Source organism: Xyrauchen texanus, chromosome 23, assembly GCF_025860055.1.
Source record: "Xyrauchen texanus isolate HMW12.3.18 chromosome 23, RBS_HiC_50CHRs, whole genome shotgun sequence".
NCBI classification, from domain to species: Eukaryota; Metazoa; Chordata; class Actinopteri; order Cypriniformes; family Catostomidae; genus Xyrauchen; species Xyrauchen texanus.
In genome coordinates, this window is record NC_068298.1 from 11561083 (window position 1) to 11585765 (window position 24683).

General features: G+C 37.9%; 1 protein-coding gene across 1 annotated transcript in view; it reads right to left on the minus strand.

The window, feature by feature from the left end:
- Positions 1-23707: 23707 nt before the first annotated feature.
- The window catches only part of LOC127663495 (slit homolog 3 protein-like), a 204084-nt gene continuing 203108 nt past the window's right edge, over positions 23708-24683 (minus strand). Inside the window, 1 exon segment of the mRNA XM_052155095.1 lies at positions 23708-24679. Coding sequence (XP_052011055.1) covers positions 24438-24679 — 242 coding nt within the window. The 3' untranslated portion in view covers positions 23708-24437.

Consider the following 24683-nt stretch of genomic DNA (forward strand, 5'->3'; position numbering starts at 1 on the left):
TTAAAAAGTGAGAAATAACCATTAGCACTTTTCAGGCCTTTGAAGATCTCACAGTGGATGGTAACTGTCTTCAACGGGAATAAGGCATATGAATTATCATGACTTTCTGTTGTTGTTGTGATTAACAAATCATTTAAAAGTACAAAGTAGATTTATTGTAGTTTCAGTTGGTTGGTAAGTTAAAATGGTATAATTTGATGATATATATGGCTGTGAACTGTAAAATATACAATCAATCAATCAATTGATTGAAAATAGACAACACAAAAATGACATCCTGTAATGCCTGAAACATGGTCACTGTATTTTTACAGTGAATTTCTGGCAACCACATCTAGCAGTTTTTGTACTGTAAATTTTCTTCAGTGCATGTAAGAATAAAAGACTTGTGGGTTTGAAACAACATGAGGGTGAGTAAATAATAACAGACATTTTATTTTAGGTGAACTATCACTTTAGGAGTATCAAACAAAGTTCGTTTTTTATTACGTTAGAATATATCAATAAAATAAAAAGTCCTTTAAAACACCAGTTCAGAAATTTTCCAATGAAAAGGGATAAATGAGGTCTGTGTAAACATATACCATGTGCGGTAAATCACTCAGAAGGTAAAAATAGGAGTCGCCACACCTTTAATGTACAGAAAGGGTTTCATCCTTTCTTTCAGTGCCACACACACAAACCATGCTTTCATCCAAGAACAACCCATGTTTCCACGCTTCATCACAACACAAACAGAGCAGACCAAATTTCTCCCTGGTGGATATTATGTTACACCAGCAGGGAAAGGGCATTGTTCCCTGAGTCTTTGGCAAATCATACCAAAATGTCCATCAGTGAGAGGAACAGGTGGAAAAATCACAAAGGCAGGTTTGACACAGAAAATTGCCCCATCCAGCTACCAGAGGGGCTTTTGTATGGACGCCATTTTTCTGAGATGAATCATACATGATGATTCTCTTGCAATCCTCAAAAGAGACTCCCAGGACAATAAGTATCATCAAGAATCCTCTGGAATGTTATGTAACCAAGTGTGATGGATCAGAAAAGCTACTGCAAACAGGAACAATATGCATCACAATTTCCACAAATTGAATTTTTCTACATAAACAGGATGTTTTCTTTACTGTTAGATACAATTTGGATAGTAAAGATATGGGAATGAGGTCCTATATGGTACAGCAGAAGTTTGTCCATATGACCATGTGTGTTAGGGTGAGGCTAGTGGCAGCATGTCCATACCCTCTTGCACACAGCAGGGGAGGCTCACACAAAGGTGCCAGCCTCAGCAGGAGGCTAATTACTGTCTCTTTGCCCAGCAGTTAGGGGGTGTGAAAGAGCTGTGCGCGACTCCAGAGGCAATGCAGAAAGTAGAGCAGTGGAGATGGAATGGCTGTCCTCTCAAGCATGGGAACCTGATTCACATGTACACATGCATAGGCATCTCTCCAATCTAAAAGGTCCCCTAGAAGCCCATATAATTTACACAGTTTTGTGGATTAAATCCATTACACTGGAATCTGGAAGCAGTTGCTTGGCTGTTCTGGGTCATTACTATGATATTGCTAGGTGTTTGACTTCAAAAGAGCCCACCCCTGTTTCTCTATCATATTCTGGTACCTAGATATGGCTCAAGACCCTCCTTCAATGTAAGTCTATGGTGTTTTTTGCTGTTTTATTGTCTACCAGGAGAATATCATAAGTCTTATTACTTAAAATAGTAATAGCACAGGTCCCCATTACAAACCACACAATTTGAGGTATTATTCATTGACATGAATGCTACAGATGAGTTACAAGCCCATGCCAAGATAGGGACCCAACTCTAAGTATTTGTTTGTGAATGAGCAATAGTAATAGTCTTAATATCCTGGAAATATGAAAATTATTTATAATAATCCCCGTTAGGCTTAATTGACAACATTTGTGACATAATGTTGATGACCACAAAAATAGTTTAGACTTTTCCCTCCATTTCTTTAAAAAGAAAAGAAGCAAAAATCGAGGTTACAGTGAGGCACTTACAATGGAAGTGAATGGGGCCAATTATCTGGAGGGTTTTAAGCAGAAATGTGAAAGGTATTATTTTATATAAGCACTTACATTAATTCTTTTGGTAAAACCTGTATATTTGTTTTTATTTTTTTTTAGCTGTAAAGCATCATCACACTCAAATCATGTTAACACACATGTTGTTTATGTCTTGTGGCTATACTTTTTGAAACAGTGAGCTTTTTAATGTTTACAGACTTTCTCTTTTATTGTAAATGTCTAACTGTCACCAAGTTTTTGAAAGAAAAGGAGAGACAAGATAAAATTAATTGCTGTCGATTGAGCTTACTCTAACTTGTATTGAACCTGGAATATTCCTTTAACAAGCAGCAGTAATTATCACAGATTTGCAAAAAAATAAAGAAATAATCATAAAAAATTGATTGGCTCTAAAACTGTATCAACATAAATCAACCAAATCAAGGTCAAGGGGTGTCATTGCTGTTGTCATGGGATTGGAAAGTTGTGTTGTGCAGTAAAACAGTTGCACAACATGCCGTGCAAAAGAGACTGCGAGTAAAGATGTTTTAGAAAGTGTTTGTGCCAGCAGTGAATGTGAGGTTGGAATGTTTTTTTTTGAGAATGGTGTGCTGAATATTGTGTGAAAAACACTGGGTAGGATTGTTGTGTACCCTTAGACAATGCCCCCACCAACTGGAGCTCAGCAGTATAGGCAAAATACTTCCTCTCTTTGCTTTCAGGGACTTTAGATGTTGGGATATAATAATGAATGACCATTATTCAGCGGTGCTTTCTAAAGCAAGCATCACTATTTCTATTGTTCATACTTAGGGGCAGGGATATAAACAAACCTCTAAACATCAGTTTTACACATTGGCATGTAACTTGACGCTACGTTAGTGTTATGGACATGACTGATACCTAAAATAATGTGCCTTGTAAAGGAGAGGTGTGCTATTAAGTTTCTAAGCAATCATACATACAATATTTGTCTGACAGATGACAAAATGGGCATAGATATACTGTAGAGATTAGATGTATCATAAAGACTGGGGGTGGACTCTTTTCACTTGAGCCAGTAAGCAACCAGCCAGAACAGCCTAGAAACCATATAGTAAAACACTATATAATAATAACACCTTAGTAACCATGTGGCAGTGCCCTGGCAACCACCCACAACTCCCTAGTGGCGGCAACTTTTGCATGGTCAAGCATCATTTACTTAAAAAAAAAAGAAAATATGTAAGGCTGTAGGAAAAGTTAAGATAATATCTCAGTGATTGTGAAATATCTGGAGAGTGAATAGATAATTAGAGCTTTACTCTGATAATCTCTGCAAGCATCTGATTCAAACACTCTATGTGGGCGTAAAGAGAAGAACGGTTATGTCTGCCCTGCCCATGAACTGAGATTTGTTGCACATCAATAGAGGCAGAGGCCAGTCGCTGGAAAGATTGACATTTACTGCAGTACCTTATCATGACTGGAACATTCCTTCTTGGCTTCAACATACGTGCTGGCTGGTTAGGGGCTGTCCATTTACAAGGATCAAGGACAAGGTATTGCCCATCAATCCAAACCGAGATTGCTTTGAAAAGCCTGTAAAACTGGTTTCAAACTGGTTAGCAATGAGATTCGTAATAAGAAGCATCTCCTTACACATGTTCTGGAGCATTTGTTATTTTTCAGGGTTCTGGTGTACATCAAACCCAATGCATTCTATTCTTGCATGAGATAATACAGTTTCAATGTAAAACAGTGGTTACAGTGCACTGAATTACATGCAGAGCGGTGTATTTAAAAGGAGAGTTTATATGCTGTAGCAGGTTCCAAGAAATCCAATATCAACCAACGTTTTCCAAGACAAACATGTCAGACGTTGAGTATTATCAGATCTTATCTTATTTCATTTGGAATATCCTGTTTCAAAGACCACCTAAATGCAATCACAGTGTAACTAAATTCCCAACATTTTCTCTTCCTTCCATATCTCTTCTCATGTTAGTGTTCTCTTCAGACAACACACAGCTGTCACTGCACATTCAGCCATAACCATGATACATGTCCGATTATGCCCAAGGCTGTTGTAGATACATTTTTCTTTGCTGTTTGCCCAACACATTTTCACGAAATTAGCCTGTTACACTCCCTGAATATTCTCAATGATTTACCACCAAATGTCTGGCAGATTGCTGGACAAAGTTTATAAAAAAAATAAATAACATGATTTGCAGTGTTAAAAAAAAAGAAAAGCTCCAGAGGAATGTAGGGCAAATGAGAAGCCAGCAGTTTGAATATGTGATGATAAAACCATGGAAAAGACCCAAACCAGTTGTTATACTCTCCAAAAGCAAACATCAACTGCTGTGTCCTCACAAGTTCAGCACTGCAAACATAACTGATAAATGGCCCACAGTGACCAAAAATGACCAAAGAAACTGAACCAGAATTGAGTTGAGGCCAAGAATTTTGGCACTTAAATCCATATCTTGCTCCCAAGGTCACAATTTACATAGCCTACAAGACCTTATGAAAAAAAAAAAGAGGAAGCACATTGTATATTATAAAAAAACATTGTATATACTGTATATTGCAGAGTATTGTTTTGGCAATTGCATGATGTACAGTACATGGCATTTGGAACCTGCAACAGAATAAAATAAAAATTAATAAAATAAAAACGTCCAAAATAGAGAGAACTCAATTACATAGATCATATGGAATTTCATAACAAAGTTTGGGAGGAAAATCACAGTCATTACATTATTCACCAAGCTGCCACAGTAGCCAATAGTATTAGCCAATAGAGTATTTTGTGGCAATTTAACTGTTGTTTTGTCTTTCTTTTATTCTCAACTTTCCTCACCGAAGCAGACCTGGCATTGAGGCTGCCTCCGTACAGGCCACTGCTTCGCTGCAAAACTGTCGTATATCCCCCTATGGCTGTACACAGGTCCTCTCATCCTATTTTTCCACCCGGAGCACTCCATATAGTGTGAGGCTGCCTCCGTGAATGGACGCTGCTCTGGCTTCCTGACACTTGAGCTCTATTATAACTTTAATTTAACATGAGGGAATCAAAAGATTAACAATTTGATTGTTCTCCCTTCAAGGTGCCCTTCAGAGTGTGATTTGTTTCCATTTGGAACAAAGGGGCAATCACGCAAAAAGCGAACTTCCTTTCAAGCGACCACTCTAATTACAAACATTTCCAAATCGGTGCAGACATTTTAGCCTGAAATCGCTGCCACAGCAGCATCCGGTTTGACCATGCTACAGCTCACTACGGCTCTGAACAGACCTGAGCAAAATTCGTGCTCTGTTTCTCAACTCGTTCATGAATCATTCCACAAAGTGTCTCACCTCCTCGCAGCATTCAAACTCTGATAACTATGAAGCAAGCTCTTCTACAAACTTCTATTCATCTCTAGACTATAACATGAGTTTCTCTCCTCCCACCCAGGACAAATGTTTCACATAGGTGAAACGAATTCATAATTTTAATTTGACAGAAATGTCTTCTCTACTTTCGCTCAAATCATTGAGTGAACACATTCTCTTATCAAGCTTCACCATAGAACATATCTCCTCTACCTATCCTGTAGCTCTCAGTTTTCTATTCCCCAAGCAGACCCTAGCATGAGGTTGCCTCAGCAAGTGGCAACTGCTTGTTTTATCGTCTGTGGCACTTCTGCCCATCTCACACACAGGAAAGCCTACATTCTCAGGTCAAGTCTCGAGTATCGAGCCCTCCTTCAGGGACAGCGAGCCATACATGTTTACACTATCCAAATGGCATGATTACATTAACTTGTGAACTACTGAAATGGAATTTCATAACAAAGTTTGGGAAGAGCATGTTCATTTAATCCGACCAATCACATCGCCAGAGTAAGCCTATATAAACAGCTGCTTACATCCATGCTGCGACGATTCCTCCAGCATCCCTCCACCACCCAAACTCCTCCCATCTATTTATTAATAACATATAATATATACACAGCTGCTTAAATCCATGCTGTGACGATTCCTCCAGCATCCCGTCTATTCATTAATAACACAACAATTCCAGGGAGTTTGGGTTGGTGTGGGTTCAGTTTTTAAAAAAAAATAAGCAATCCAGCTTTACAGCTGAGAAAAAAATCACTTCACAACTCACTTTTGATGCCCCTCCGTGGACATTATACCTGGGAAATGGAGCTCACACGTGCCCATATGACCAATCGCCCCTGCCGCTTTGGTCAGAGGTGGGCAGAGTTTCGAATTTATATATCCACAGACCAATTATATAGAAATAGAAATGTCAACCTACTGCTTCCAGATTCATTGTGAGATCAGTCTGTGTTCTAGTCACTGATGATGATGATGCCTTCACAGGGCACTTCGAACGAAGCTCAGTCCATGCTATAGGGTTGTTTCAGACAGAATTTCCAATAAGAATAACTTAAAAAGTGAGAAATAACCATTATCACTTTTCAGGCCTTTGAAGATCTCACAGTGGATGGTAACTGTCTTCAAAGGGAATAAGGCATATGAATTATCACTTTTGAATCGAAGCAGGAGTTAGATACCAAAAAAAAGTTTATTCATATATATTTTATTTTTTATTTTCTATTTTACCCCCTTTCTTTCTCCCCAATTTGTAATGGCCAATTCCAAATGCACTCTAAGTCCTCGTGGTGGTGTAGTGACTCGCCTCAATCCCGGTGGTGGAGGACGAATCTCAGTTGGCTCCGCATCTTATCACGTGGCTTGTTGAGCATGTTACCTTGAAGACATAGCACGTGTGAAGGCTTCACGCCATCCACACACAACTCAACATGCGCCCCAGAGAGAGCAACCACATTATAGCAACCACGAAGAGGTTACCCCATGTGACTCTACCCTCCCTTGCAACCGGGACAGTTTGGTTGCTTAGGAGACCCTCAGTCTCTCAGCACGCCCTGGGATTGGAACTCGTGAACTCCAGGGGTGGTAGTCAACATCTTTACTAGCTGAGCTTCCCAGGCACCAGCATGAGTAAGTATTCTTTATTCTTTATGACACACACATGTCCCAATGTTCGGCATGTCCCACCCCATCTTCACGTTTCAGTAGAAAATACATCAACAGACCAAAAAACTTAGCTTTCAAAGCATTTTATGTCGTGAACTTTACGTGCAAGGTGCTCAATGCCCGGTTAAAGTTTTATGGTATATTGGTGTTACAACAAAACATTTAAAATGGTACAATACAAAGGTACATAATAAAAGCAGTTTGCTGCTTTTAACTCATTGAGATGCAGGGTATAATTTTAGTATTTGTTGCCTAAGGTATAATTTTAGCATTAATATCAAGCTACTGTACTAGAGCTGGTCTTATACCAGAGCCAAACTTTTGCCAACCCTATTGCCTAGAATGACGTTTTTCATTTGTTAAGGATGGCCACTGGTTATTTTTGCATTTAGCAGAAAAGCCTGGTTGTTTTGGTTTTCATGATTCAGAATTTCTTCTTTGAACTTAGAGAAGATGACCACTGTATGAGGGACTGCTGATGGTCTAAAATGCTTTCTTTTATCAGCAATTCCTAACAGCTTGCATCACTTCCAGACCCACATACAAACCAATCATAGCCTAACCACCTGGGGATAGAAAGAGATAGCAAGTACCTTTTAAATGGTCTGTCAATGATGGTTAAAGATAAGGAATGTGTTGCAAGACTTGATGGCTGTCTTTGGTATGGAGACCAACTCCTCAATGCCTGGAAGCAAAGGACATGGAAAACTCATTAATACATTTACACCCTGATAAATACCCCCTAAATAAATGCCATCTGGTCAGACAGAAAGAGGTCAGGATGAAGAAAACAGGGAGAGGGGAAAAGATTTGTTTGTTCTCATACACGTATAAGACAGATTGCAACTATCACAGAAAACCTCTCAAAATGCAAGGGCACATGTATGACAATTTAAAAAGTTGAAAAAGGTGAGACCTAAAAGTATATGTCAAGTCTAACAAACAGAGGCCCCATGCTGTGTGGCCCCCGCTTCCCTAAAGGCACTGCACAATCTTTCTCCTTCCATTGTACAAGCATTCCTGCCATGGCCAACGTCCTAACACCCAGCCAGTTCCTGTTGTGTCTGTAGAACCAACATAACTTTTTTTTTTAACATTAATCTGCTCTCGTTTGGAGTTCTCGACTGGCTAATTATCCCATAGCATGGAGTTTATTAGGTGCTTTGTGCCTTCCTGATAAATGCACTTGAGTGGGCTTCAGTGGCTGGGCCAGATGGCTATGCCTCGAAGGTAACGTGAAATCACTGTGCCCCATTCTCTCCAAATCCAGCTCAGAGCAATATCAGAAACACATTCACAGTGTCTCACACTACACACACATTTACGTGCACACAAACATACACATGCATGCAAGCCTGTAAATCCATTCCTTTCAACACCTTTAGAGAAAGCAGGGCTTTCTAACTTTCAAGCTTATCATTGAGGATTTTAATGAATGCTTGGAAAATATACAGAAGATTTATAGACATTTGAAATGCTTGAACGCATCAATAGATAGTGAGCATGTCTGGAAATGTTCTGTATCAAAGACGATTAATATGACCAGAGGGTTTTGAGCCTCAATGCTGATAGATCAAATGCTTGTCCTGACAACTAAAAAAACAATATGGATTGGGAGTCAGTAACAACATCACTTTTACTATTTCATTCTGCACATTTGCATGTTTACATTCTGAATATCTTAAGAAACATTTTAGGTAACTTTTTGCACTCTAGTGCAAATTAAATGCTTGAGTTTTCTATTGAAAACGACTTTTTGCACTCTAGTGCAAAAAGTAGTTTGTCTCAGATAGCAAATCAGCTGCACACCCCACATGTATTTAATCACATACTTGTACAGTAGGGATAAAAACAGTGGGATGGACAGTTTCTGATTATTTGGCATTGGTGTTGTTTTAAATGATTCAAATATCAAAGTCCCTCACATAATTATATTATAAATAGCAATAAATAAATACATATTTAAATAATAATAATAAAACATATATGGAAAAAGGAAGAAATATTGAATACAACATTTTGAAATGTTTTCCCCAAACAAATAGACCAAATAGAGAATATTACAATATTACATGCATTAAAATTTCTTGTAAATTGGAACAGCTCAAGAACATTCAGAACTTCCCTTGTGAAAGTACTTAAAAATAGCTTACACATAGGTTTGAAGTTTTCTGCCTAAACTGTATATGTGACATAGAAAAAAATAGAAAAAAGATTAATATGAATGGGATTATAAGAAACTCTCAGAAGTCTTTGTCATTGTACTTCCCATAGGTTCATTGCTCTCTATAGAAAGTATGGTGGGTATTTTTAAAATGTCTTAAATGTTTTTGTGATATAATTGTGCTATGAATATCTGTAATAAAGTTCTAAATAACAACAGTAATTGAAATTGAAAACACTCATGCAGCAACTGTTTTTATGGTAACCTCCTTAGGGGAACGTGACCTTTGTTCGCGAACACCAGTTTGGCGGCAGGTAAAAATGCATGCTCCCATTGACATGTTATTAACATTTGTGGTTAGCCTGGTTTATACTATGGAAGAAGCCAACCTTTTTTCTTCTTGATGAACTAAAGTAATCTAGGAGAACACTTCAAGCGACGTTGGTTTAAAATTAGTTAATTTAGGGTGATGTCACAGTATATAACATACTGTTCCAGGCTTCCAGACAAAAGTAAAGCCAATAATTCAGGTTTTTCTCTCCGTGGACTGCCGCTTTAAGCACTGTGTCGCTTCTTTGCTTCATTAAACTTATCACAGCCCCTTCCACTTTTAAAAATTCAAATCGCGTGGCCTGGGTAGTTCAGCGAGTATTGAAGCTGACTACCACCCCTGGAGTCCCAAGTTTGAATCCAGGGCATGCTGAATGACTCCAGCCAGGTCTCCTAAGCAACCAAATTTGCCCGGTTGCTAGGGAGGGTAGAGTCACATGGGGTAACCTCCTTGTGGTCACTATAATATGTGGTTCTCGCTCTCAGTGGGGCACATGGTAAGTTGTGCGTGGATGCCACGGAGAATAGCGTGGGCCTCCACACACGCTACGTCTCCGTGGTAACACGCTCAACAAGTCACGTGACAAGATGCGTGGATTAACAGTCTCAGACATGGAGGCAACTAAGATTCATCCTCCACCACTCGGATTGATGTGCGTCACTACACCACCATGAGGACTTAAGAGGACATTTGGAATTGGGCATTCCAAATTGGGGAGAAAAAAAAGCGTCACATCCAAACCACACCCACTAATTGTTTTTTAACCAATCATCAGCACTCTTCAACCAGCTGAGATCTCCTAGGTCAAGAATTTAGAGAAAGGTATAGCAGCAGGCATTGCTCCAAAAAGAAGGGTATTCAACTTATTCAGCCCCGCCTCTTTTCCGTGCTCTGCTCTTCTGAATTTTGTCATCTAACTTCTTGTTTGAATTGAAGATACTAAGAAGAGTCGACCAAAATGGATTACGTGTGGGAGCACAGAAAGTATTTTTCACCAAGAGTTGATGCTGTGAGTCTACAGCACTCATTTACTGTGTGAAAATGTTGGTGAGATGTTTTTTTCTGTCACTCTAAATGTTCGTTTTGCAGGTAAATTGGACCTGGCAGATCATGTTCAGACAGCTATGACACACTGCACTTTTTCATAATACAAGCGTTTAATTGTTATACAAATAATTCTTCTTCATTTTTAGCTTTCAGCTTGTTAATATGTGTTAAAATGTGTAGTTGATATGAAATGTTCAACAGTGACAGCTCGTATTATTACAGATGCAAGTTCAACATTAAAGAAAATTATAATTGTACTTTTTAAAACTAATTTGTCAGCCTACATTTTTTAGAGGCTTAAATGTGATTTAAATTGTTGTAAATGGAATATAAAATAAAACACTTTCCCGCACGCATGCAGACAGAGTGTGTGAGTGTATTAGTATAGTTGCAACCCTATCCCCGTCCTGGTTTAACGCTCAAAAAATCTGCTTACCTTAACTATAACGTAATGGGTGAATGACATATGAAGATGGTCAGAGGTGTTGTATGAGATATTTTTAATGACTTTGTGTTATCTCTTGGAGTTTAATGCGCCTCATGATCAGTAGGCCTCGTCCACAGCTTGAAGGTAGGATCTTGTGTATTTATGAAGTACTCTTGTTTTAAAATCTCCCCACTCTGCTTTCAGTTGTGTTAACATCCCCTGAAAACTTTAAAACGTTAAAATACTCATGATAGCTTATGACATCTATATAAACTGTAAACCCACTTTGCTAGCTAATTACAATTTGACATCAACACCATAGAAATCTATATAGACCTGCTAGAATGGAAGTTCTGAGAAAAAGTTCAAAATGGCTGGGCACTAGTTTCTCTTGCACATAAGGTGAATAGCTGCAGGTCCAAAAAGGGGCGGTCAAACGCCAATGAAAATATAGGAAGCGCCTTACCTAACCCTTTCCCTAACCTTAACCATGAGTGGGAGTGACACCTCCTTTTGGAGTTGGTGCTACCCCCTTTTGGAGTAACCACACCCCTTTTGGAGATTCCGCCCCATATAGCCTGCAACTATACCTACTTGCTAAAAAGAGGTGGTTGCTCCAAAACGACCTATGGGCACTTTAGTGGTCGAAGATATAGGCCTATCATAAGTTTAATTCAGGAAGAGCTGTAGCTTCTTATGTAGAATAAAAACTTTATGTAAATATACAAATTAAAGAACCTCTGTTATGCAGTGCACAGCTTATTGCAAGCATTATCTGTGTAAATTATGGAAATCTGGTAAAAATGAATTTGATGGAATTTTCCAGTGCATAATTCTTGGATCTTGATCTTGGAAAGCTGGTTATGATGCATGCAGATATCCTGAGGGCTGCATGACAAGTCTTGTTTAGTCAAAGTTGTGTATGCTTGAGTACTTAGATAAGACAAACATTTTCCCACACAAATAATTGACGTATATCAATGTATTTTAGCCAGCAACTTACTCAACTCACTCAGATCACATGGTTACTTGTCATTTGGCGATACTTTTATCCAGTATGAGGGTCATTCTTCATTTGTGGTGGCAAGTGGTGTCCCTCTACTTTACAACAGTTGAAATTAACTTTAAATACCAATACATTCTAAAATGTTTTCATTTTTGTATTCTGTAGGATAAACACAATTTGTGCACTATTAATAGATAATTTTTAGTTTTAAAATACATATTTAATTGAGTTTGAGAGATTGCATTTATAACAAAATATGTATGTTCCCACCATATCTCAGAGAGATATCATGGAATTTAATTACAACAGTATAACATTTTTAACAAAAAAAAGTGGTTATATTATGAATATAGTTTTTATTTAACATGTACAATTTTATTAAATTGTTTTAAAAAATACATATTTTGTAATATTCACGAAAAAAGTAGTGATCCCCAAATTCATGTCTGTGGTGTTACATCAATGGATGTCGCCCCTTTAAGAAAAGGGGGAAATCTGTTTGGACTACCGGTACTTCCTGTGTGTAAAGGTCATTGCAGGTGCTGGTTGATCTGAGGGGTGCATGGTGAGTACATTCTTTCTTATTCATTTTCTTAAAGTTAGTTAAATTCCTGACAATTTCATGTGTCGCACTTTATTAGTGTCTGTGGTGTTATGTTGATAACTTGCAGATTTTACATATTTTAATCAAAAATTTGATAAATGCATACTTATTAATATTTCTAGAATGTCCTCTGATCTTGAAATCATCATGATTGCAGCCTCCATTTTAGAAAAGTCTGGATTTAGGCTAATTTGTCTGTGGTGTTACTGTCTGTGGTGTACTTTCCTGGTAACACCACAGACTTTATAGTAACTCCACAGACAATATACCAGTAATGTTGTATTTTTAAAAATGAATATGTTCTCTAAATGTTCTTTTATCAGAGCAATTACTTGTAATCCTGCTCATGATTAATTTCATTATTTTGCTCAATAAACTTTTAATTGTTAAACCTTTTATGCAATATTATGTCTGTGTTGTTATATTATGTCTGTGGTGTTACTTCAAAACGTATCTGACATTTCTTTCCTTCAGAGCCATTTAATCTTATAATTTAATGTTTTTAGACTGTAAAATGGTTTTAATATTTTAGAAGACTATAAAAGGTAGCACAGACCATTTTTCCTGCCTTTTTTATGTATATACAATTTTAAAAACAAAAAGAAACAACTCTTCTTTGGCAAAAATAGGGGACAAGATGAACAATTAAACATTTATTTCAAAAAATGATATTTAAATTATCAATGAAACTGAGTCCTTAAAGTAATTTATTTATTTATTAATTATTACCTAAAGTTGCATATGCCTGTTTATTTAGAATAAATCGAAATTTTACTTCAAATATTGGTAACACCATAGACATAAGTGGTTGTTTCACCAGTGTTTGATTCAAATTATTTAAAAATCTAAATGTTATTAAGCTTCAATTTTAATTGATATAGAATATTAAACTAATTTTAAAATGCATAGCAATACATTTTATTAAAAGAAAACAAACAAGCATTTTTACAATTTCTGCCTCTCATTTGCCACCCCAATTGAAGAATGACCCATGACTTATACTATGATCTGTAAGCCCTGTGGGCCATAAACCTTGTAAGTCACGATAATTTAGTAGACGATAATTTTAGGTCTCCCCTTCATGCCAATTCCCTAACAGAATAAGTGTAGTCAGGCCAACAAATCAAACAGAGCAGAGCCCTGCAGTGGTGACGTGACTGGATCTAACAACCCAAACATGTTTTCAAAGTTATTTTGCGGTTATGTCAGGTAACGTTTGGAATAGAAAAGTCAATCACAGAAAATTAGATGAATTGCAACCCTAAAAGCCTTATTGGAACACACCCTGGAGCGCAGATTTAATACCTGGAAAGATATTTGAATCCCCAAAATCTTAATTCATTACGAGCATGAAATGCAAACACTGTGGAACATAACTCTGCATGTTTGGTCGTTACATCATTAAAACAAATTATTTGAATATGTAAACCTGAAATGTGTTTTAGGGGGCTTTCACACTAGCACTTTTGGTGCACACCCCGGTTCGAATGACGTCAGAGTTCGGTTCGTTTGGATGATGTGAACGCTGTCTTCCGAACTCGGTTGCGCACCCGCGAACCGTACTCGAGTCCGCTTAAAAGGTGGTCTGGAGTGCGGTTCATGTGAACTCCAATGCGGTTACGCTGCTGATATGAACGCAATCGAACCAAACCACGGAAGTGAACCGCTATTGATGACGTATAATGTGGTCGTCCAGTCTCACACGCGTCACTTTCAAAATGAGCGGAAAGGGTTTACTTTCGTGCGTCGCGTGCATGTGTGTGTGTGTATACACTTACCTTGACTAAAAGCGGGATTGAGCGACTACGCACTGCAAGCAGAGAGATGATTTCTGCTTGCCTTCGCAAAAATTGTCTTCGGCGGACAGCCCGCTGTCTTTTGAACGATTTCAGTATTTTTGCGGCAGAGAAACGCAAGTGTGTTTCTGTATCTTGATGTTGAAAACAAAACCAAAGGTTAAAAAAGAAGAACAAATGTGAACCGAGCAAGTCTATTCATTGAATTTTGACGCTTTTCATTTCAGCGGTTATCAAGCAACACGATTACGCACCAGCTGCAGCTTGATGACGCAAGCGCATCAGCGGTTCAGATACAAATATATAATGTGAACACAGTCCATCGGGGGCAGGGGGGAGGGGGGAACAATCGAACTCGGGTTCGGAACAGGCAATCGAACCAAGTGTGAAAGCCCCCTTAGTGTGTAATAACGTGTACAGTTGCAATTGATGTGGCTTAAAGACATTTTTGCTGCATCTAACAAGTGATAATCAAAGAATTGTGTGAGTAATTCTGCATCTCTCCATTGAGAAAACTTTTTTATATCCCTAAAATGACCCATGACAACCTTGGTTGGTATGTTAGAGCAGCTGGATGGATGCCTGACAGCCAGCTAAAGGGATTAGAGGATAAATCAGAAAAACGATGAGGGGTAACTAATAATCAGCAAAGGGGACGTGTGCCTCGAGGTCACTCACAAAGACAGGGTATTGTATCCTTGAGGAAGGGTCATACCTGTTGCTTAACTGTCCTCAGATCTCCTCTAACTACTGACAGCCAGCACCCTATGGCTCAGTCTAGATGATAATGTTAGCAAAAGGTCAGTTGAAGAAAGGGCTGCCCTTTATTCATAAGAGAAAATTTGAGACCCGTAATTTTCAACAGGAATGCAATGTGAAATAATTTCTCACACTGATCTGTAAAACATGTCCAAGACTTAAGACCAAAGCAAAAGCCTTTCGATGAGGTAGTAGCAGCCAGTCATCAGTGGAAAAGCTCTGTTTAAAAAATCCTATTAGAATTCTATTGGAAATGAATCCTTAAGGATCCTAATGGAATCATTTTTATAGGCTTCCAACAGAACACAAACTAACAACTAGTTATTTTCTAACAAATACAGTTGCTCCTAAAAGTATTATTAGGGTCCAAACAGGATAAAGTGCTACTGTAGGAAATCACGAAAATTTGTAAGAAACTAGTTCAGGACATATTTCCAATACAATACATATATGGTTGTGATACGGATTACACTATGTCCAACTGGGCTCAAACAAAACTGTGAGAACTTGTTTGTGAACTAGGATCTTGTTTAATTCTCTTAGGATCCTTTAGGATCCTTAGTATATCCTGAAAACATTCCTTAAGGATGTTTATTTGAACTACAGGGAAACTAATGCATGATGAAAGAAAAGAGCCAGAAAAGGAGGATGATCATTAGAAGCAAGAGAGAGGAAATGAGGAAGTATGATGGGAAAGGATCATGAGAGAAATATTGGATCTTCAATTATGGTAAAAAGTCATAAAACGCTCAAAAATTGCCGGCTGATGCCCATGAGTGGTGAACTGTGAAGATATTAATGTGAGTGACCTAGATCTCCACCCTGCAGTGGTCATTAAGACATATATTCAAGGACCTGAACTGCTGTAATTACTTCTAGATGTATTATGAGCTTAGTCATGTGACACTTCACTGTTTTAAAGTTGTCATGCATGTGACCTTCAAAAGAAGTAGAATATTTCTAATTAGGCAGATGTTTTCTACACTACACTTCTTTCACCAACAATTAAGGAAGATAACAAGAGATGAAGCAGCTATATTTCTTTCAGCAAATATTGTAGTATTATGGCATTTGAACTGTTGTTAATATCATCAGCCTGTTGGGTATTTGTCCACACAGGCTGCGGTGATGGGGGCGTGGTCATGTGTCTGTCTGCGGGAGAGAGTGGTAAGGCTCCTACCCTGAATTGTCATTATCTCTACCACCTGTTTCTTGTTGTAGATAGTAACCAGTAAAAAACAGTCTGGCCATTCTCTGTTGACCTCTCTCATCAACAAAGCATCTCCGTCCACAGAACTGCTGCTCACTGGATGTTTTTTGTATTTGGCACCATTTTGAGTAAATTCTAGAGACTGTTTTGCATGAAAATCCCAGGAGATCAGAAGTTACAGAAATACGCAAACCAGCCCGTCTGGCACCAACAATCATGCCACGCTCCAAATCACTGAGATACATTTTTTTTCCCCATTCTGATGGATGCTGTGAACATTAACTGAAGCTCCTGACCCTTATCTTCATGATTTTATGCACTGCTCTGCTGATTAGATAATTGCATGGATGTTTGTTGGTGCCAGACATGCTGGTTTGATTATTTCTCAGACACAACAGACTCTAGAATTTATTCAGAATGGTGCCAAAAACAAAACAAAACAAAAACATCAAGTGAGTGGCAGTTCTGTGAACGCCTTTTTAATGAGAGAGTTCAACAGAGAATGACCAGACTGGTTCGACAAAGTCCACGGTAACTCAGATAACCGCTCTGTACAATTGTGGTGAGTAGTAGTACATCATGACGACACTCATAGCTCACAACTGGCACCATTTCCTGAGAATGAATAAAAACTGAACAAAATCACTTTTCCTCTGTTTACTGTTGCGAATGGGTTTCAAGGAAAGTGTAGCTACTGTGAATTTGTTACTGGCATCCATAGAAACATCAGGTTTGTGTTTAAACAACCCTTCCTGTTTGTATAGAAAGAGCTGAAATCACTCATCTGCCCCCAAAAGGATTTTGCCAAGACAGAAATTGCCAAAACGAAATTGCTGGTGCTTTTTCCATAGTTCATTACAGGTTGTGAGAAGGATTGGCTGTTTACAATGGGATCAAAAGACCCAATAGACCACATGCTCAAATTGTCTATTATATCACTGTGGGATTTCCTCCTTAAACAAAGCATTCTCCCCATGACCTCTCAAGTGTTTCATCACTGACAGGGAGCTGTGAATGAATGATGAATTGCCCAGAACAAAGTGCGGTCATCCAGCACAATCAGACTGTTGAAAAGTACTCTCTGCCGACATGTTTACTTTACAGTCAAGGACTTTACTTCTTCCCAGACCCAAATCTCCAGGAAAATTAAGATTGCAATGCACAGCGATGCCCAGGCGTTGTGTGCTGGACTGTGAGATTGACGGACAGCAGGTGGGTTGGTGACGGAGGAGCAGAAAAGGGCAGATTGTGTTCTGTGGGGATGTGATTAGGTGACTTCACGGCAAACTGTCTGCAGGCAGGTGAGCTTAACCCCGCTGGGACAGCTCGGTCTTCCTTGGGTTTCAATTAGAAAACTTTGAGGCCCACTTTCCAAGTTCATGTCCAGCAAGACAATCTGGCTGATACAAGAAGTCAAAATCACTTCCATTTGCATGTTCTTGCAGTCTAAGCAATTTCTAAACGGTCTAAATCAGTATTTCTCAACTGGTGGGTCATGACCAAAAAATGGGACCCAGTCATGTTTTAATAGGGCTTCAGATAGATAAAAACAATGCTAAATGCAAATGATAAAATACAACTAACCAAATAATCCTGATTAGGAAAGCAAAATAAACAGGCTTTTCAAATTTTAGAAGGGTGGAAAAAACACTTTTTTTGTTGTAATGTGAAAGTCTGTACGTCCAATCATATTTTATGGTATGTTGCTGCAAATTCAGTCACTTGGTAAAAGCTTGCCAAATTACACAGATGCCAACATGGACAGGTGGCATAACATCCCCTCATCCTTGAAAACCATGAAGAAAACTATTCAAGTTACAGTAAAAGAAAATAAGACCCATAAGGTTCATCAGCAAGCAAAACCATGGTTTGTGCCAACCACAAAACAAATTATTTGCCAAAGAGAGCATAAAACCATAAAAAGTTTTATGATAAGCCATTTTAATAATGTGTTGGGTCACCACTTGACGTCTAATGTAAAATCTAGGTCCTGAAGCAAAAGCAGTTGAGAACAACTAGTCTAAATTACTCTTGTAGCCGGTGGTTGTAAATAAACAACACAGGAGACTGTTTATTAAAAAAGGACAGCGGTCGATGGTGCCGTATTGAAAAAGGGAATAAAAAGATATATAAACTGTGATTTTTGAAAATTTTATTACAATCCAATTCTGACAATTTTAGAATTGACTAAAAAAGAACAATGTCCCAAATGAGAGCAAAAATATTGTAGAGGCTAATACCAAAAGAAAACACAAACAAGGTATGCTTAAGCATACATCACCTTAATACATGCAATAATCATTCACAACATTTTGCACTTGCTCAAATCACTCAAAAGCATTTTATGCATTTTTAACCAGGTTTTAAGGAGATGAATTGGAGTTTAAATTGAGTTCTCATTAGACATGTTCTCACATATTACAATTATTCACTAAAACGGAAAACACTTGGTGCTATATATCATTAATTGAGAAATTTACAGAGCCAGTTCTCACATGTGTGCACCAAACCTGCTCAAACTCCACACATGCAATCTACATGCATCCTTCAAAAATAACACTCAATTTTGACATACAACTCTTCTGAACACATATGTAATGCAATATAAGCATCTTGAGTAAATCTAGATATTTACCCAAAGAACTCTCAAACAATGAACAAAACCAGGAGATCTTATGTTTAATGCCCGTATTCACGTCTGGAAAGTGGGTGTCTCACAATTCCAGTCTTAAAGGGGCCATGTCCAATTTAAATTACATGACAGATTACATTTCTCAACTTGGCAACACTTTAATTAACAGTTTTTTTTTTCCTGTGGCAATCCAGGTAAAATTGAATAGATCATGTTGTGCTGAGATTTTAATGCTGTTGGAAGACACAATTTTTGATCTGAGAGAAGTGCAGAAGTGCCAGGACAATGCCAGGACAGACTGCCATCTCTAATGTCACAGTCCTCCAAACAATACAAATAAATAAATAAATAAATAATAAAAATACCAAATTTCTCCAATGACTTTATGCAGCCTGACCACTGAAGCGACTGAAAGAAATTGTCTGAATTTTTCTGTTCAGGTTCAGTAGTCATTTTCCATTAGGACATTATTCAGTTTGACTCGAATCAACATCCTCTAAAGAAGATTTTATAATCTATTCTATGACGAAATTCTCCATGTTGCACAAGGCCAAAAAGGGTCAAAAAGATCCGGAAGTGGACATAGGAACATAGACCATCTTTGTGGCCTATATATAGACACCAACAACTTAAGATATAAGGGTCTTATAAGACCCTGAGGTGTGGAGATTTCTTGCAAAACTAAATTCTTCTTAGAAATAGACACTAATAAAAGCTAAATCAATTAATTTATATTGGATGAATTGTATTTGAAAAAGCATTATTCTACATGGTATACAAAAAGAAAAAGTAAAACATAAATTCTCTAATAATTTTCTCACCCTCATTCGATCCTAGGTGTAGAACACAAACGATTTACAGAAGAATATCGCTGTTATGTAGGTCACAATGCAAGTGAATGGTTGCCAGACCTTTGAAGCTCCAAAATGCACATAAATGCAGCAGAATAATCCATAAGATTCCAGTGGTTTCAACCAATGTCTTCTGAAAAGATCCAATTGGTTTTGGGTGAGAATATACCAAAATATAACTCCTTTTTCGACTATAAATCTTGATATTAACAGTCTCCTTGGCGATCAGGATTTCAAGCTCGATTACACTTCCTATAGCACCATCTAGGGCTCTGCGCATGCCAAGCACTAGAAAGTGAAATCAAGCTTGAAATCGTGATCATGCCTTGAGATTGCAATGGCAAGATATACAGTGAAAAGTATTTACAAAACCAACTAAATTGCTTCAGAGGACATGGATTTAACAACTGTAGTAGTATGGATAACTTTATGCTCTCTTAATGTGCTTTTTGTAACTTGAAATGTTTGGCCACCATTCACTTGCATTGAATTGACACATAGAGCTGAATCTGAAAAAACCTGAATCTGAGAGAAAGCCATACACATCTGGGATGGCATGGGTGTGATTAAATGATGAGCACCACCAATCAAATAAGTTGCAATGGGTTTAATGAACTGTTCATTATGAATTTATGCCGTTTACTTGTAATTTTGATACTTGTACATTTTATATCAGTTACTTTAATACTTTTACTTAAGTCGTTTTCTTATGAGCTACTTTAACTTTTACTTGAATTCATTTCCATGAAGGTTTCTTTTCTTGTACTCAAGAATGGATACTTTATACAACACTGGTAAGTATATTCTGTTTGACAATGTAGAACGTTCTGGCAAGTAGCTTCCCTGCAGTTGGGCACCATCTGTCTGTTATCTCAGCATGATTATAACCTGCTGTGTGGTGGGAACTTTCTTTCACACAGTGTCATGCTATCTGTCAATGCCATATTGCACATCACATCCAATGTGGTCAAGATAGCCTCATCTTATGAAAAAAAAGGCAGATCCTCTGAAAAATAAAAAGTATGACAGTTATTTAAAAATGTTACTCAACAATAAGTAAATATCAGAAGAAAAACATTTAGGAATTTCAGGATGTATGCAAACAGGCCTGGAGTTGGTTCTTGGCACAACTTTAAAAGTATTTCCATTCATTTTCTACAATACATCTGTGTTTGAACTATGAGGCAATTTCCTCCATTCTTCTGCCTAAGAAGCTCTTCCTCACATGACCGCAATGTGTTGCTAATGTGGAAGAATCGTAAGCATTATATTGCCTCAATAATGTGACATGCCCCGGCAGTTTACCTCTTCATCTCGACTCACAGGAGGAAGAGCTGCATGTGAGAGAACCAGGGTTAAGAGGCAAGCTACTGAACATAATGACTGTGCACTTGAAAGGATTTGAATGGCATGAAAGAGGCGCAGATCCGTCCTTTTGTAAACACAGATTCTCACGAGGACTAGACTTATGGAAAGATTAGCCTCTTCAATAAACAAGTGGATGTATCGCGCCACAAGCACTCAATGCAGCTGTGTATTACTGCCATATTGTTATGGGTAATTTGGGATGCTTTCCATTTAATCTGAATGCTATTAAAATCCCTCTTTTTCTGTGGATTATTAAGAGAGATAATAGAACTAGTAGGTCATCCTGATCTTCACGTTAACTGTGATTTCCCAGAGCTCTGCATAGAGTGACTTGCAGTTTATCAATTTTCATTAACCTTGAGAGAAAAGATGTGGATCAAGTTATTCAAAAACAACAGGTCACAGATGTTTTGTGGTTGGTGTGCTGTGATACACCAACATCTTAATTCACTAAATGCATGGAATTAGAAATTATAAAACATAAGTATGGAAAGAATCGCCTATTGTGGCTCAAGAACATGGCTGTAATTGGAGCCTTCCATTGTATGCTTTTCAGACAAGGCCAAGCTCTAACCCTTACCAAAATGATGAATGGTATCTAGGCAAAAACCCCTTAGTGTCTGCAAGAGTCATTGACATTAAAAACAATCTACTGTCATCTAGTGGACTACACAACTAAATGCATATTCTCTTTACACAGATTATAAATGGATAGTTCACCCAAAAGTGTGACTTCTTTCATGATTTATTAAAGTGATAGTTCACCCAAAAATGAATATTCTGTCACTCACAAAAGAAGATATTATGAAGAATGTGTCTATTGTTTTTGTCCATACAATGAAAGTCAATGGGGACCAAAATAATACTGGACCCTATTGACTTTCACTGTGTGAACAAAAAAAACACTGGGACAGTATTCCACAAAAGAACAAAATCCATACAGGTGTGGAGTGACATGAGGGTAAGTAAATTATGACAGAATATACATTTTTGCCTTAACTATCCCTTTAAGGATTGGCCTCAGAATCATTACAGTCATCTCAATGGAAATCTGCATGAATCTGCTGAAGAATTTCCAAGTATGTCCTTAACACCTTGTGGACGAAACTCACGTTTACTTCCGCATTACACATCTGGGAATTTGCAAGTGATAAAGTCGCAAGTTTATGTGAACAAAATCGTGTGACATCACAGGAAATAGCCACCTTGCAAATGATTTACTTTTCATGAGATCGGGTTGGAATTTCGCATAATGTTCAAGTTTGGTGAACTTTGGCTCTTAAATTTGGAAGTTACTTAATTTGGCAGCTGTTTTCATCCAAAACTACACTGAATATTTACAATGTACAAGGAAATCGTTTTAGCTGTGAGTTTCTAACTTCAGCGTTAAGTTTAGGTTGTTTTAACACCCGCTCATGCCTTTTTTGCACATGGAATTTGACCGTGCTAAAGTAAATAAGACAGCGCCTCATGAGGCTAGATATTATTTAGGATAGATTGTATTTTTAATTTAGATATTTAGGGTGGGTAAGTGGTTGTTTCTTCGTTGAACCTGGAGTGTGGTGGTAGAAGTTTCTAGGGGCTGCAAGGATTATCAAGGGGAGCAATGACAACCGCCCCCCCCCCAGCAATGTTCGTAACCTATATTACTTTCTTCCGTGGAACACAATGAGAGAGATGCTTGGTAGAATCATAGATTCTGTTACCATTTACTTTCATTATTTCATGGAGAAAAAACAAACAAACAAAAAAGATGCAACCAAAGTTTGGGTGAACTATCCCTTTAAAGCTGCCTGTATGCTAGACTTCATTCTTTAAAAGTGTAATTTTATCCAAGGCACAAAAAAGAATCACACTCCAAAAAATCCAATCCCGTATTTCATTACAAGTTTAATTCAACATTCACTGTAAGTTAATAATCACCCTCTAATTCATATTTAACAAATTATTATTCGAAAACACAACTTAAACCCACCAATCTTCTGATTAGAGGTGCTAACATAACATCTTGCACTGGGGATTCCAACTTCTGCTTATACCTTTTTTAACAGTATGTGACGAAACAAGGTGAGACAGAATGAGGCTGAATATTCATTAACACTGCTTAATTTTCCTTTGGAAAACCTATAGACCTCTTGCTCTCTCTCTATCTCTCTCTCTCTTACTTTAAGACATCTATAAAGTGTTACTTCACACAAATGAAAATAACATCAACAAAACAAAACAAAGAGTATATATATATATATAAAACAATACAGTAGTAATGGGTGTAATATATTTGCATTTTATATTTTAATAAAGGGCGGATATGATGGAATACTATGTCAGTATGAAGTGCTTTGCACTAGAGATGCAGTCAACTGTTTCACCTGCCGATGCTGGGATCATGGAAAATGCATTTGGATTTTGCAACTGTACAAGTTAAAACAGGTAGACAGCAGGTGAACTATCATAGTTCCTACAATGGCTTTATTGCCTGACAACAGCATGTTACAAGTTCACATTTAACTTTTCCATGCAGTCATGCAAAAAGATTCAAACTCATAGTTGCAGCATTTAAACCAGTAGCTTCTCCTCTCTGGAATGGGCAAAAGCAAACAACAAACACACACACACAAAAAAAAACCACTAAAGTGATCCATAGAGCACAAAAGTAACACTGCATGCCACTGGAAGCTTTGTGGATTACGGCTCAAATCCTTGGATTCTGCAGGTAAACTCTTTGAGGTCCATTACAAGGCAGGTGGGTTAGGAAGCAGATCATTTTTCGCCACCAGAGCACAGGAAGTAGGCTCACCAGAGTCTATGGTTTTTCCTCCCTGGCTTCATGGGCTAATTTCAGTCTTGTGCCCACCTACTTCTCAATCAAAGTGTCTCTCCGCTCTCTCACTTCACAATAGACATGCAACACACATACCAAATAAATTCTGAAGGTTAGGTCTTATATAGATTTATACATATTTATATAATTCATATATTTTCAGGAATGTTAATCTGTATGGTTTTTGTTCGATGATACAAAATTACTTTTCATATGACAACGTCATCATAAAAACAGTCTCTTCCTTAAAAAAACACCCCTTAATAAAAATAAGTTCTATTTGTGTTTTGTTTATTTTACAATATATTTTCTTTTCCGCTCTATCTTCTTGTGGTTTGGGATTGGGGCTATTATTACAATGGGCACTTTGTGCAGCCGCACTCCACAGACGTCTCCATCTCTTCGGAAAAGGAAGATCCATCAGAGCACTTGAAGCCGATCTTCCGTCTCCGGCTCTTGGTGGGGGCGCAGCAGAGGCCCGAGTGGCAGGCGTGAGGACACTCCACCCGTGGGATTTTACTGGTGGAGGTGCAGCTTTTATGACCCATATGACGCTTGAGCAGCTCTCGAACCATCTCCCCTTGGCACGTCAGCTCTGT